At 44.4% G+C, this 15,012-nt stretch overlaps 1 protein-coding gene across 2 annotated transcripts in view; it reads right to left on the minus strand.

Annotated features, from left to right (window-relative positions):
• The window catches only part of plpp3 (phospholipid phosphatase 3), a 32,001-nt gene that overhangs the window by 14,327 nt on the left and 2,662 nt on the right, over positions 1-15,012 (minus strand). Inside the window, exon 2 of one of the 2 annotated variants that reach the window (XM_034880951.1) lies at positions 1,298-1,455. In XM_034880951.1, the coding sequence (XP_034736842.1) occupies positions 1,298-1,455 (158 nt within the window). Of the gene's footprint in view, positions 1-1,297; positions 1,456-1,822; positions 1,978-15,012 lie in introns of both variants that reach the window. The other variant, XM_034880952.1, reaches the window with a different exon arrangement.

The raw sequence follows: 15,012 nt of genomic DNA on the forward strand, positions 1-15,012 counted from the left end.
AGCAGGCATTTCTGATCAGAGCAGAGGGCCCAAAAGGCGCCTGATGGGTTTATTTGGATCGTCACCGAGAACGCTTATTGATCTCTAACTCACTATTGCAAACTCTGTTTCTCACAGAGGAAACGTGGCCTGTCAGACATAGATACGTCTGACCAGCAAGACTGTTGGGATCTCCCTTGCAGCGAACATAAACAAGAGGCCTAACTGGAATCTGCTACCAATGCATGTATATGTGTACATATATATGTGTGTGTGTGTATGCCTGCATGAGTGAACGTGTGTGCGTTGAAGGAATGGGGTCGGCATGGCAGTAGACGCCACTAATGAAACACAGCTGTGCGAGACACGCCAACTTTGCCCACACGTGAAAACATGTGAGGAAACTAACTAACACAGGCTCCTGGTTCCAATAAGCAAGAGCTAAGCTGGTCCAGAGTTTTGTGTGCATGTGTGTGTGTGTGTGTGTGTGTGTGTGTGTGTGTGTGTGTGTGTGTGTGTGTGTGTCCACCAAGCTGGCGAGGAGACGACTGCATAGCGTCGTCTCAGTCTGGGAACTTATGAGGGGGCTGTGCCACAAAGAGTCCAGGGGCTGTAAAGTCAAAATCATCAAGCCTGACCACGTGGCACTAATAATTGACGTGCACACATCGCACAACATGTCATTATGACATGTTTCCACTAACAACCCCTCCCCATCCAATTTGATGGCACTACTCTGGCGCCCTTCCCTCTCTGGAGTCATAAGAATGGGGACTTCATGCTGTTGTTAACTGGTGGAACGCCTCAGGCTGTCAGCGAGACATGGGAGAGAGCATTGACACATTCACCCAAAGCAAAGTGCAGAGGGCATGGAGTCAGGGTGCAGGGATGCGAGTGGGAGGTCTGAGAACGGACCAGGAGCTTGTAAAAATTGCTTTGGTCATTGGCACGCATGTGTCAGCACGCACAAAAATGTTGCTTTGGGGGGAGGGGCTCTCGCCACCACTGACTCGCTTTGCGAAGTACTTAAAAAAACACGCTATCACAAATGGCTCGGATGACTCAAAGCTGCTACGGATGAATAAAGTGTGATGAAGAAAACATTATAGAATGAAAGGGTAGGACATGTAGAGCACATTTATAGCAAAAGGCTGGAGTGTTTTAGAAAACGCTGCATGATCAGAAAACACTCAAACTTTTTGGATTTAGGGGCTATGTTAGTGAGAATAATCTTTTGTACTAAAGTAACAGTTAAAAAGAAGTGACTTGAAATTGAAGTCAAAGTAGCAAACAAAGGGAGGTGTGAAGGTCGACTTACAGAGAAGATGGCAATAAGAATGCCAACACCACAAAGCACGGCATCGCTAATGGTGTCTCCCTCTTTTCGGGGGAAGCGGATGGACTCGTCCGAACAGTAAAACCCGCGCTGGTACGGCTTTATGGTGCTAGTCTCAATGATCAGGAAAGGCAGGCTAGCTACAAAAGACACAAGGAAAGAGGGGGAGCAAAGAGAGAGAAAGACAGGGAGAGAAGAAAGAAAGCATAAAAGCACCAGGTCAGTGACACATAAACAGAAGAGAACAGGGGGAACACAAGGAGCACGCTGGCACCAGGGGATCATGGGATATGGCAGAAGTGGGTGGGACTGTGGGTGTCATGCATGGTCCGCTTAGAGCGACAGAGTGATAGATTTCCAAAATCAGATGCAAACTATGATTTTCTGACTTTTTTGGCACTCCTTCACAGCCACCATCATGAACCATCAGCCATCCCCGTTTCTGCCTTCAGTGTTCCCCAAGACCGAGGGCTCTTTGTGTGTATGGGGGGGGGGGGGACGACTTACGGACACCATGGGCAGTGTCAACCCAACAGAAGTGAGCACTGAGGAGGGGACAGTGCTCTTCTTGTAGGGGTATCTGAGGCTGGAATCACTGCAGTAGAGACCCCTCTGGTATGGACGAACAGAGGTGCGGTGCAGAACCAGGCTGGGCAGCATAGCTACACACACACACACACACACACACACACACATGAATAGATGTTTGAACCCATGCACACACACACACACACACACACACACACATACACAGTGCCCAAACAAGAAAGCATACTGCATCACTCAGCTAACTCCACTTACCTGTAAGCTGAAAAAAATGACATTAAAGCACACTTTAAAAGTCCTTCCCTGGTGCGTGTTTGAGTTCACGCAAACATTAATCAGGATTTTTACACATCAACCCCCCTCCTGCTGCTCCTGTTGACAGTGCGACACCAGGCTTTAGAGAACTGAGGTTTACTCTTCAGCATTAGGAGGCCCCCCCCTCATGACAGAGCAAATAAACACTGACGTTCGGGGCTAGGGGTCCATTACTGGAGACAAAAGAAACCCACCAACACGGGTACTGTGTCAACACATTGTGAAAACTTTAGTGTTACGGATTGCAGGGGAAGAGAGTGCCATTCCAGGTAGAGCTTTTAAATGTCTTTTTTGTTGGTTCATTGAAACCATTTGTGTGAAGCTACCGCACCTCAGCTTAGCATAGAGGCTAACAGAGAAAACACTGCTAGCCTGGTAGCAAACTCAAGGTTTTGTATGTATACAAGAAATTCAATTAAACATGTCAATCACTATATGCAGATCTTATTTCCTATGGACAGAGTCAGACTAATTGTTCCCACTGTTCTCAGTCTTTAAGCTAAGCTAAGCTAAGCAGTAGTAGCGATATTTACCGTACAAACTTGAGTGTTACATATACCTTCTTGCGTAACTCTCCAAAAAAAAGTATATAACAATGTTTCCCAAAACGTGGACTTCACTAACAGCCTTCGTGAGGATCTGGAGGAGCTTAATCCAAACTACGTCCATGACAAATGGACAAGTTGAAAGCTAGTGCTAGAAGTTGAATGCACTCATGCGCACCCGCATTTTATTCTGATGGAGGGAAAATAAATACATATCTCATAGTGCTCGTGTGTAAGCTCTGGCTGGGACTTTCCTTTAGAGATGTTATTATGTGTGAATACCAAGTAAAACATAACTAAGCCCACCCAACTCTGGAACATTTCTTTTGCATGAGAGCGCGTACGACTGAAGGAACTCATAAATACAGTGTTGAAGGCACAAAGGCGTCCTGAAGACCCACACAAAGACACACCAACATATACATTCAACATCAGACTGCACAGAAACTACTACCGTGTGTGGTTCATGCGGTGAGCTCACATCACAGCCATTTTTGACATTTGGGTCGAAGTCAGAAATCTACTCATCAACTTATGCGGCTGAGAACTGCGGCCGTTGTCTCACCAGTGATGGGAGAGGGAGATTACTGTTACTGGTCTGTCCTGAAAACACACAGCAGTCACCATGAAATTCTTAAAGACCTCAAAACACACTTTCTTGTGCATTCTTGTAGACTCACACTCCTGGACGTCCACACTGTGACATCTGCTTCCACTTGAAAGAATAAAGTTTTCTTTTAGTGCGAGTAAAACACTTGTACAAGCAACATTTCTGTCAGTGCTGGATTGTGGTGATATTTTACACATGCATGCAAATCTCTGAAAATGGTGGACTCAGTAGATCATGCTAAGATTTGCAACTAAATCCAGTTTTGAGAATGTTGGTTGGTCTTCATTGCACAATCGCATCTTGGAGCATTGGTATATTTGTCTTTTTAAAGCAAGTCTGTGGAAACTGTCTCCTTCCTTATGTTCTCCCCTGACTCCTAAAGTCACCACCAGGACATGTAATCTTGGATCAAATGAACAAATCATTTATGAAAGTGCCTTTAACGTTTCTCATATAAATTGCAGACGCATTTTATATCAGACTACCTCCCAACAATGACACTATAACTATTTGAGTACTACATGCACATGTGCTGTTATTGGGCGCTGCTGGTGATTATGCTGAGATGTTAAAATGTTAGTCTTTGTCTGTTTTATGTCGTCTGTTTTTTCCTGTACATTTTAAATATGAAACTATCGTGCTGCTGTCTTGGCCAGGACTCCTTTGTAAAAGATATTCTGAATCTCAATGGGATTATTCCTGGTAAAATAAAGGTTAATAAAATAACAATAAAATAAAGTGTTGTCTCATATGTCCATTCTCATATTATTCATTGTATCCTTCCTTTTGCATTAATATGTCTGACGGAGGGGGTTTTGACCCAAAGGAAATTATCATTTTGAAAGGTGTCTCCAAAAATGACGTTTCTTAAAAGTTTTGAGGTCAAAAATGAACTTTATAACTCAAATATAATATGGAGATTTCATGTGCTCAAAGTGAAGACAGTTATTTTGTTGTTTCACTGAATGCAAGCAGTCTGTCCTTTTTTCTCGCCAGTGGTTGGCAGTGGGCAGCAGACGGGACGGTCACTGAGGCAGACACCTGCACAAACAGGGTGCAGCGCCAGGCCTGGACAGGCTGCTGGTGGGCCCACAATGGGCCGGGCCAGGCTATGGTGGTGTCTGACCACCACACTGTCCACACAACAGGCAGGGTTAGCTTTGGGCGAGCCTGTTCACACAGAGAGTTATACACGGGCAACATGTATTTCTGCTTCCGTCCTTTAGTCTAACCCTCGTGTTGCTTCCCTGTCGACCATGATGCAACTTTTTGTTTTTCTAGGTCAAATGGTCCAACGTTTTAGTCATCTTTTTCAACACCGTTTTTTAGGTTTCTGTCAATAACTTCCTGCGCTGTTTTTTTTTTTTTTAAGATTTTCCCACTTTTCCTGACGTTTTTTTTAATATTATAAAGGCGTTCTTGTCACTTTTTATCCAAGTTTTATGTAACTTTTTCTGACTTTTTTGTCACGTTTTCCGATGTCACAAGTTTTTTACCTTTATTCCCTACGTTTTTCAACGTTCTATAATCAATTTTTCTTTACGCGCTCTAAAATTAAATAAAGAACACCCAAATTCCAAAAAAGTAGTAAACTCATCATTTAAGTCGTGAAGAGCGTTGTTGAGAGCAATCCACGTTATTTAGTTTTACAATTTAGTTGAAAGGGACACAAATTTCTGATATAGAAACCTCTTTAACAAAGGACAACAGGAGGGTTAATGCCCCTATGAACTTGTGGTAAAGTAAACACAGGGTGAACCTCGATATGTTACGTCCATGTTCAAAAGCTTCTGAAAAACACATTTTCTGTTTGGTATCACGCTTTCACTTGCGCCAATCTCTAGCTTTCCATTTTCTCCTTCTCCTTCCCTCCGTTTTCTCCATGCCTCCACTCTGGCCTACTTGTGGAGAGGGGATTCACATGCTAATGAGGAGAAGTGAAAGGGGGTCATGGGCTTAACAGACAGGGGAAACACACAAACACACATGCAAACTGGCGCTCAATGGCTAAAGCGATCAGAGAACACCATGAACAACTCAGGCGCTAACCAGCTGAAAGACAGAAAAAGGGACGTGAAATCAAGCGATTGAGTACTCGACACTATCCTCCATGCCATCGCCCTGAAAACAGCCCGGTATGTGGGCGACCCACAATCAGTCCATGAACCTCTCTGCACAAGCTAAGTCTCACTCCAGCTCCAACCCTACTGCCTCAACTGAAATATGACCTCTTTAATGGCAAGGGGATAAAGAGCTCCCCAGGACTCACTGACCCAGGGAGAGAGGAAGAGAGAGGAGAGGCGAGTGTCAGAGGCGGGAGAGATAAAAACATAAAGGGAAGAAAAAGAAAGGGGTGGACTGTTGGCAAAGGCCTGTGGTGCGTCAGTGAATTAAAAAACGACTATTTTACAATCTCTGTCATGAGGTCAGTAACTCAAACCCTCATTGAAGAAGGAGGAACACCTGTTCTGCTTTCAAACAGTCATACTTAGGATATATACTTCCACTAGGGACACAGAAGAACCTAAATTAACTTTTTTTTTGTTGCATTATGCCAAACTATTTACCCCCTTTGTTTGGATGTTTTGCCATGCTGGAGAGGTTGTGTGTTCTGAACTCTTGGAGCATGTAAGACTTATGAGCTATCAAGCCACTGAGCTGCTTTTAAACAGGCGTCTGAGAATAATTGGAGCCTTAAAAAACCTTTAATGGAAAGAGGGGGAAGGAGAGAGGTAGGAAAAGAAAGTATGGAGAACGCAGCAAGAGAAAAACACACTTCCTAAGTGGGTGGCTTGGCAAGTTTGGGGAACAGTTCTATTTGTCTTATCAGATCCTGTCATGCATTTCTCTCTTTCAGTCTATGAGGAGAACCGCTGCAGAGTCCGACCACTAAAGACTACTTACCACAGGTCAGAGAGAGAGAGAGAGGTATTTCTTTGGCTGGGTAAATCAGCCTTTATATGCAAGGTTCATGGTGAGGCCTTTCTGTGTGTGTGTGTGTGTGTGAGTAAGTATGTGTACATATTTTTAATCTGTGAATCCACTCACATGTTCATAGTCTAGTGCATGCTAGAATTCTACGAAAGAAGTACTAATGTTTGGTTTGCGTGCTTCTGTTTAACATTCTATGTGCAGCTTGGTGTGCATGTGTGCGCGGGTGTGTGCTTGCACACATTTGTTTGTGAGAGAGAGATTATCCAGCCGGCGTCCGTTTTAATTGGCTTTTGGAGTTAAATTTGGTAGAGCAAGTTAGCTCTGAGATTAGCTGGACTAACACTTTCTGGTTTTCACATTTCCCACAGACTTAAAGGAACGAAAGGTGTTTCCTTTTCGGCTTACAGAGTGAGAAATGGTTAAAATTTGCATTTTCATGCATGTCAACAGTGCTCATTAATACCAAATCCAAAGTCCCTGTGTCCTGCAGGGCTAGGATTAGCGGCCTGTTATTTTCTCTCATCTCATCAACGACTGTACTTGCCAAAACAGGAAACAATAGCTATTCTTAAGGCAGAAAATGCTCCGTGGCGCTCAAAAGGTTAATTCCGCTTGACGTGGCGCTAATTTCCCTGTAAAGCAACACCTGCAGATCAGCAGAAACTGTGAGGGCGAGCTTGCCGTTCTCCCATGACGCCCTTCGCTTTTCTGGGTCTCTACTGACATTTGAATGGCATTCATGGCTTTCAGGAGCAAAATTAGAATGATATCGTGATTATGAGCGAGCTGGAGTGTCAGTCAGTCAGTGTGAGACGTGAATGGGAGGCGGAGCATGGCAGAGGAAGACGCATTGTGGCCGGCTCTAATGGAGGATATCCTCCTCCTGTCTCTCAAGCACCCCGATTCAGAGGGAGGTTAGAGGGTGCGGACGCCGAGGGGGACTGGACTCCATTGACTGAGCAGTCAATCAATCAGACTTTGTCTTCTCTTCTTCTATGAATTTTCTCACTGCTCTTCAACAACTCCGATGGCTAAGCATGGCTGCAAAAATATTATGAATATTTCTAAAGTCTCCAAAACCGGCATACAATGTCTGGTTAGAGCCGTTACAGATTTTTTTATTTTTTTTAAATATCATATTTCGTGATTTAAGCAATCAGGACCCATTTAACCAATAATAAGGTATTTAGACAAAGTTCTGTATGGCTTCTCGCGTTTAGACAACATTTGGAAACATTGGCTTCTTTTGTTTGAAGAAAAAAGTTGAAAGTTGAAAAGAAAAAGTAAAAAAATATGAACTTGTGTTTTAAGTTTGTGAATAGTGCTGAAAGCATTTAGTTGCTACATAATTATATTGCAAACTGCTTTAATAATGAAATAAGCTTTTCAGGTATTCTCCGATGTGAGAGCTTGTTTCTTTTCTCAACGTTATATTGTTGTATATTGAATATCTTTGGGTTTGGGAACTAAAGCAAACCATTTTAAGACAGAATTTTGAGCTCTCAAAGATTGTGGGGAGGGGGGGGGGGGGTTATTCACTATTGTCGACATTAATTGCAGCCCTATTTCTGATGGACTACCCAAACACAAAAATATGTATAACATAGTGTTTTTCTTGTTCCCTTTATATCATAATTCATTTTCATTTTTCATTTAATCTGTTTATTGATCCCCAATGGGGAAATTACAATAAACACTCTGTGTCCACACTTTGTTAGTAATCATACACAGTCCTGAACTACACACACACACGTGTGACCATGTGTGTTTAGAGACAAAGAGACAGAGAGAGTGTCTTTGTTCAATGACTTGCATTAGCAGAGCCCTCTAGTCCATTAATCTGAATAATTGCCCCCTTCCAGCAAGAAGTCACAGTGTAATTGCAGTGTGTGTGTGGCAAAGATTCACTGTGTGTGTGTGTGTGTGTGTGTGTGTGTGTGTGTGTGTGTGTGTGTGTGTGTGTGTGTGTGTGTGTGTGTGTGTGTGTGGTCTAGGTATAGCTACATTTGTGGGGACCAAAAACTGTGAATACAGTATACTTATGGGGACCTGACTGCTTTGTGGGGACCAAAATGCTGGTCCCCATAACGTTAAAGGGCTTTTTGAGGACTAAGACTTGGTTTTAGGAGTAGGGTTAGAGTTAGGTTATGGGTAGGGTTAGGGTGAGGGTTAAGGTTAGGCATTTAGGTTTGATGGTTAAGGTTAGGGTAAGGGGCTAGGGAATGCATTATGTCAATGACTATCCCCACAAAGATAGCCAGACACGACTGTGTGTGTGTGTGTGTGTGTGTGTGTGTGTGTGCGTGTGTGTGTATCTGATAAGAACAAGGGGATCAGAGAGAATGAGTGGCTCAGTGTCAGGTCCATTTGTTGGTGGACATTGTTCTGCCAGAACGAGGACAGGTGAGCCCGGACGGAGCTGGCTCTGTGGTAACAGCAAGGCTTTAAAAAACACTGGGAAGGTTGCTATGGAGATATGCCACATGCAATATGCTAATAAGCCCAATCATAATGATTAATACGAGCTTGCACTTTCATTCTCAACCGCAGTCTTAATATACATCTTTACATATAGAGGACACACACACACACATATAGACATATAGACATACACACGCACACACACACACTCACACACACACACACTTATTAGCATTCATCTAAACATTGCTGTGACCTCTGGGGTTTTTAAATACAGCCTGCCAAGATGGCTTAGATGTCCATCCAACTCTACACAGTGTCACACGGTGCTTTTCATCGGCAGGTCACTGAAGCCACGAGTATGCGTGGCCTTCCAGACATTTGAGATTAGAAGTTAGCTTAGGTTCATGACAGGCTCTGTAAGTAGCTTAGAGGGCCAAAGGTAAGAGATGTGACATAGATCTACTGTAGCGTACAAGAGCACATGCCACAGTAACACTGCCAATTATATCTGTAGAAGTATGTGCCTGCGTGTGTGTGGCTATGTGGGTGTTAAAGTGGATTACTGTGGTTGCACTAGCAACTTCAGCGAAGCCTTTCTCAAACATTTTTAAGTTGTTGACCACAAAGGGCTTTAAAAATGCTTGCGCAATCCAAATAAACAAACTGAGCTCTGTGAAAAACCACCCAGGTTTTATCCACGCGCCTGATCGCCGTTTAGGGAAATATAAGTTTATAAAACACATGCATACAGATTTGTGAGCGTAGATATCAGTTCTTTGTTTCCGCAAGCTGCTGATGTGTCGCACACATGTACAAAGCTAACAAATTCACACACACACACACACACACACACACACACACACACACAGGAGTGGCTGAGGTCAGCAGAGTGGTGAGCAGAGTGAATCCCTGTCCTTTTTCACCCTCTGTGTGAATACTGCAGCGACCGAGGGGCCGCTGGCTGAAGCATGTGCTTACTCAGAGAGATTTTTTATTCACAGGAATAAATGCCCTTTTACACACAGGCGTCTGTTGGGACACTCTCTAGGGGACTTTTACCAGCAGGCACCTGCGAGGGCAGCCTCTGAATGTGGCTGCGGCTGACTCTGTGTTGCTGTTGGCTTGTGTGCATTTGAAGAGATGTTGGATTCAAGACTGTTTTGTAGGGAAATCAACTCTAGTCCACATGTTTGTGTATAGATGTGTTTAAAACAAAAAGATCTATCACAACTCATCAGGACCTTTCTAATGCTTGCAGTTGTAAAAGGAGGACGAACACACAGCTGCTCCATTGAAGGGAAACTTGAGCAGAGACCAGGGGCCAGGTCAGGCTATCTGGCTGTTTGGTTGGTTGGCTAACTGGGCGTTTCTCTGTTGTTGCCATAATGGCATTATTACCCCCTGGGACAAAAGCCTGGCTGCAGAGTCTTTGAAACCTGACGCCTCTGTCTGGATAATAATAATCTCCTAAACTTCACTCAACTCCATTCCTCCTTTTCTTGTACTCCTTGCCATCATCTGCTCCTTAAATATCCTGCCCACCTCCGCACACGTCATGTGGATCTGAAGACAATTAGGTGTTAAATCAGAGCGACAGTGTGAATGCTCTCGCGTGACGTTTAGTATTAGCAGGGAGCCTCTTCTCTGTATGTAAACAGGACAGGGCTCAATGGCTGTGCCACAGATAAGGCCCATGCCAATAAAGATGCTGAGCTGATTACTGCGCAGCGCTGGCCACAGCTGAGCAGATAAGCACCACAGCTCACAGTACGGTCAACAATACTGCTAGAAGCAGCGCCGTCCATAAACCACTAACAGATAATCAAGAGGCCTTGAGTGCCCAGCGAGGAGGGTCTCTCAGTCTCTCATCTCATTCACTTTTCCTCCTCCCTCCCTCCCTCCCTCCCTCCTATCCATCCTCCTTCTGTCTGCCACCGGCCTATTGGTCCTCGTTAACGAAACAAAGAGCGCTGAGATGCATCAAAAGGGGTATTGTTCTCAGCAAAATCTCCCTGACCCCCCCACCCCGCCATCTCTGGATGCGCTCAGCATGTGCAGACACACACACACACAAACACAAATACAGAGGATTGTATTGGCAATGTAGTGGGAGAAAGTGACAGACAGAGGGGCCTGTGTAGCAGCAGGGAGGAGGAGGCCCGGCCGAGGACAGTGTGGTGGAGCAGGGAGATGTAATGAGGTCTACAGCTCTCAGCCTGCTGGCTATGATGAAGCACCGCTGCCTCTGCTCTCATTTACATTCCACGCCAGTAGCATTGTCTGTTGTTTTTGAAGCTGCTGATCCCATGGTAATAAGTAGAAATGCATGTCATTTAACCAACTAGAGTGGCCAAGTGCTGATGAATATGATCACAGAAAGGCAACTGTGTATGAGAGTGAGAACGCCTTGTGTAGTGGCCAATAAGGCGTCTATGGATAAGCTCTTTGTCAACACACAAAATTCCACAAAATACTCATTTGCAACACCCGCTCGAACACATGCAGGAAAGATTGCTAACAAAGGTTTATGGTAGGGTACAGCCCAGTAATCCTGCTTTATCTAGGCCTAAATAAGCAGTTTGAGGGTGTTTGCCTGCGAGGGGATATAATTGTAGATGAGAGAGAAGAGAGAGACAGGGGAGACAGAGGCTTTACTACACTATTGTTGTCAAATTGTAAGCTACAAACTGTTCTTGATCTATTGTCAAATTTTATTGTGCAATTTAGTTGTTTGCTAGGATGGGGACTTTGGGGAAGAGAGTTCAAAGAAATCATTGAAATGAATGTGTCTGGTTTGATGTACCAGCGTAAAGAGACACCGTCATATCAGTCAACCTGAAAGCTTCGGCTTTCCCACAGGAACCACACAAGTACACATTAAGTCTCCGATGCCTCACCCGTCACCCACACACACACAGTTATAAGCATACACATACATAGACTCTTTCACCCTGCAGGCCAGAGAGTCCATCTAATGACAGCCAAGGGCGCTCTCTCTGCCTTAAACCCCCATGGGACACACATACACACGCTTACACCCACACAGCTCTAATCACAACCCTGCGCAAACATAAACCCCAAAGTTTGTCATTTAACTCATGCACCAACAGAAACATGTCACAGTGACAGGCTGGAAATGTTATACACGTCTGGCCGCAACTCCATCACTACAATCAGGGGCGTCGGACTGAGGGGGGGGGGGGGGGGGGGGGGGGGGGGGGGGGGGGGGGGGGGCTGACTGGGTACCCAGGGCCCTCATGTGAATTTTGTGCCACGCCCCTGACTGCAATAATATACCTCGTAGACACAAAACTGCCTACTTAAAATGACTTACATTCTTTGAGAAGTAGCACTATGGCCACGACTGTTGTCATGAACATCCACTGATCTTTATCTTATTACTTGATCCAAAGATGGGCTTCTGCCGGAGGACCCTCTTTACCTTCTTAAGAGCCCTGACCTCGCCTTGTCCTGCAGCCATAACATAAACAAACACGTCGCAACCCACCACCGGCCAACCCCTTAAAACCACAGATAACACAACGGCATACACACAGTGATGTAATCACACCTTAAATACCATACCATACCATACATCGTCGTCAGAACAGAATCTAACATATGTCTTGTCTCTTTTCTGTGTGACCTTTGACCTTATATGACCGACAGAAGATTAGACTGACAAGGAGCCTCAACAGTGGGACATTATGTGGGAAAGTGGGAAAAATACCAAAAACGTCAATGCATCTCTTCAGTAGATAGTCCTCAAAGGAGTTTTTGGAGCTTGCGGCAACTTAATAGCTACTAGTGGATAGCAGTGTAAATCGCTTGGTTTCATTACTATATGACATTAGATCGATTCAGTAATAAAGGTTTGACGAGATCTTGACCCACGATTTAGGATGTGACGAGACTTCTCGTCACGAGTGCACAGGAGCCCCCAGTAGACAGACTCGGACCTGGTTGGTCTTAATAATACATCTGGCTTTGAAGATGAGCTTGGACCTTTAAATTAGCATAGAAGATCCCCTTTCCGTTCGCCAAAGTAGACTCAGAGTTCACTTTTGGAGTTGCAATTGTACAAAGCTGCCGGTAAAACCCAGCCTCTCTCTCTCTCTCTTTCTCTCTCTAATCAATACAAGAGCAAGGGGGGGGGGTAAGCCTCTCTTCTCCATGCAAAGGTCCATATGGCGCCCTTTTGATGCTACCAAGCCATCACCCGCCGTTAGCGTCCCATTGACTTCCATTCATTTTGACACCACTTTGACAGCAAATAACTGTACATCTGAAGCGTTTAAAGACTCTTTTTGTCCGTTGTTTATTTCTAAAGAAACACCACAATGTATAAAAGGCTCCGTTACCTTGTAGCTCAGGTTATGGCTCCATAAAAATAGGCTAAAGATTGTGTCATAATCCCGCGACTGACTGTCGCACAGTAGAGGAATTACCGTATAGTACAGGGTAAGCTCACAGACAGTTTGGACTTACATTAGCTGTTTAGGTTTAATTACTAATGTTAACTAGCATGTTAGTTAGCAGTAATTAGCCTGTGCCTATGTTATCTCCTAACATAAACCTACGCTCTCCGTCTCTGCTGATTGGAAATAATTGAGATTTCTCTTGCACAGCTACCAGAAGACTTACAACTTTCAGACAGGTTGCTCACGTCACATCTACGTCTTCAAGCTCAGTTGGAGGCTGCGCAGTAACGCTCAGCATCATCAGAAAAGGCCTTCTAACAGACTTCACTGGTCTCCGTCCATCTATTGCTCCATTTCTTTATGTCTCTGTTCAAGTTGCAATAAAACACTTGGTTACATCGTAACCTTAGTTCTCTGAGTAATGACTACTTTTCCAGTCATATTTCCTAAATGACGTTTTCTTAAAAGTAGTGTTAAAATATCGTCTTGCACTCGTGAACCCAATCTCAGTGATAGATAAGTTACTTTCTAGGCATACTCTAAACTAACCACATCTTATTGTGATTAGGTATTTGGCTAACAAAGCTCCTTCATGCCATTTCTCTCTATTAGTCAAAGCCAGTTAAGAAGAGGGAAGAGGGAGCAGAAAGGGAAGGAAGGGGGAAAAGAATGGAAATGGGCTGAAAGGCAAAAAAAAAATGTTTTCAATTTAAAAAAAAAAAAGGGACAGGATTTCATTTCACAACCACACCTACCTCCGACCGACACTAGCTTTCCGTTTCCCACCCTTTCCTGAGCACCCCCCCCCCACACACACACACACACACACAGTGCCCCCTGGTTCACTCACTCCCAAAATTGCACCAGATGTCACATCAAGAGTCTTGGGCCAAAACACTGCAGCCAGATGAAGAATTTAAGCAATTCTGGAAAATATTTGTAGAGCGGCTCAGGATTGAAGTGGCCGAGGCCTGGAGAGGTAGAGGTTAAACCTCTCCAGCTTTAATGAGGGGCTGTGTGACTGACTGCTGTAATGCTATAGCAGTTAATGGAGAAGCAGGAGTTGGGCTACAGCCATACAGGGTTAATGCTCAAGGGCCAGTTATGAAGCTGATTCCCCGGGGGCCAAAAGGTTACACTCCTTTCTGTTGCTAATTAACAATGTCCAAGTCTGTCGCTTGTGGAAAATCACGTCACCAAACACCTGACTGTATCCCAGATCAGAACGGATAACAAGAAATCTGAGAAGCTGATGGTAAAAAGCAATCTGGTGCCTAATACATATGAGTGGCTGGTCACTATGGCAACACCCAGACAGATCTTGTGGAGCTTTTAAATTAGCTGACAGTCATCGGAGCCAGTCGTGGAAAATCCATGTTTATATTCTGTAAAAAAAGCCCCCTGCAGCTCTAATTCTTACTGGCCTCCAAACTCAGACAGACACTAATGCGTGCCCCCAAGCGAACACACACTGCATTATCTACTTTGCATTGTACCTAATCTGGGTTTAGGTTAGGCTACTTTTAGAGATATGCTTTCCTGAATGTTTTCACAATAAACATCCACTTTCAGCTGGATGATAGCAGGCTATAGGGCACCCTGTAGCCATGTTCACGAGCGCATGCGAGACAGAAAAAGTTAAGAATGAAATTCAGTCTGCGGTTTGTGTATTTATAGTGAGTGTATGGCGTTTGTGTGCGCTCCTTATGGCGTCGCTAAATCAACTCAAGAATGGAACCCGAGCCAGAGTGAAATCAGCAGATGCTTCTTGGGCTCAGCTGCCAAAACGGTACGTTGTAACTCTGGTCTCAGCAGTTGAGTGCTGGGTGAGAGTGTGTGTGTGTGTGTGTGTGTGTGTGTGTGTGTGTGTGTGTGTGTGTGTGTGTGTGTGTGTGTGTGTGT

This window comes from Etheostoma cragini, chromosome 9, assembly GCF_013103735.1.
Source record: "Etheostoma cragini isolate CJK2018 chromosome 9, CSU_Ecrag_1.0, whole genome shotgun sequence".
NCBI classification, from domain to species: domain Eukaryota; kingdom Metazoa; phylum Chordata; class Actinopteri; order Perciformes; family Percidae; genus Etheostoma; species Etheostoma cragini.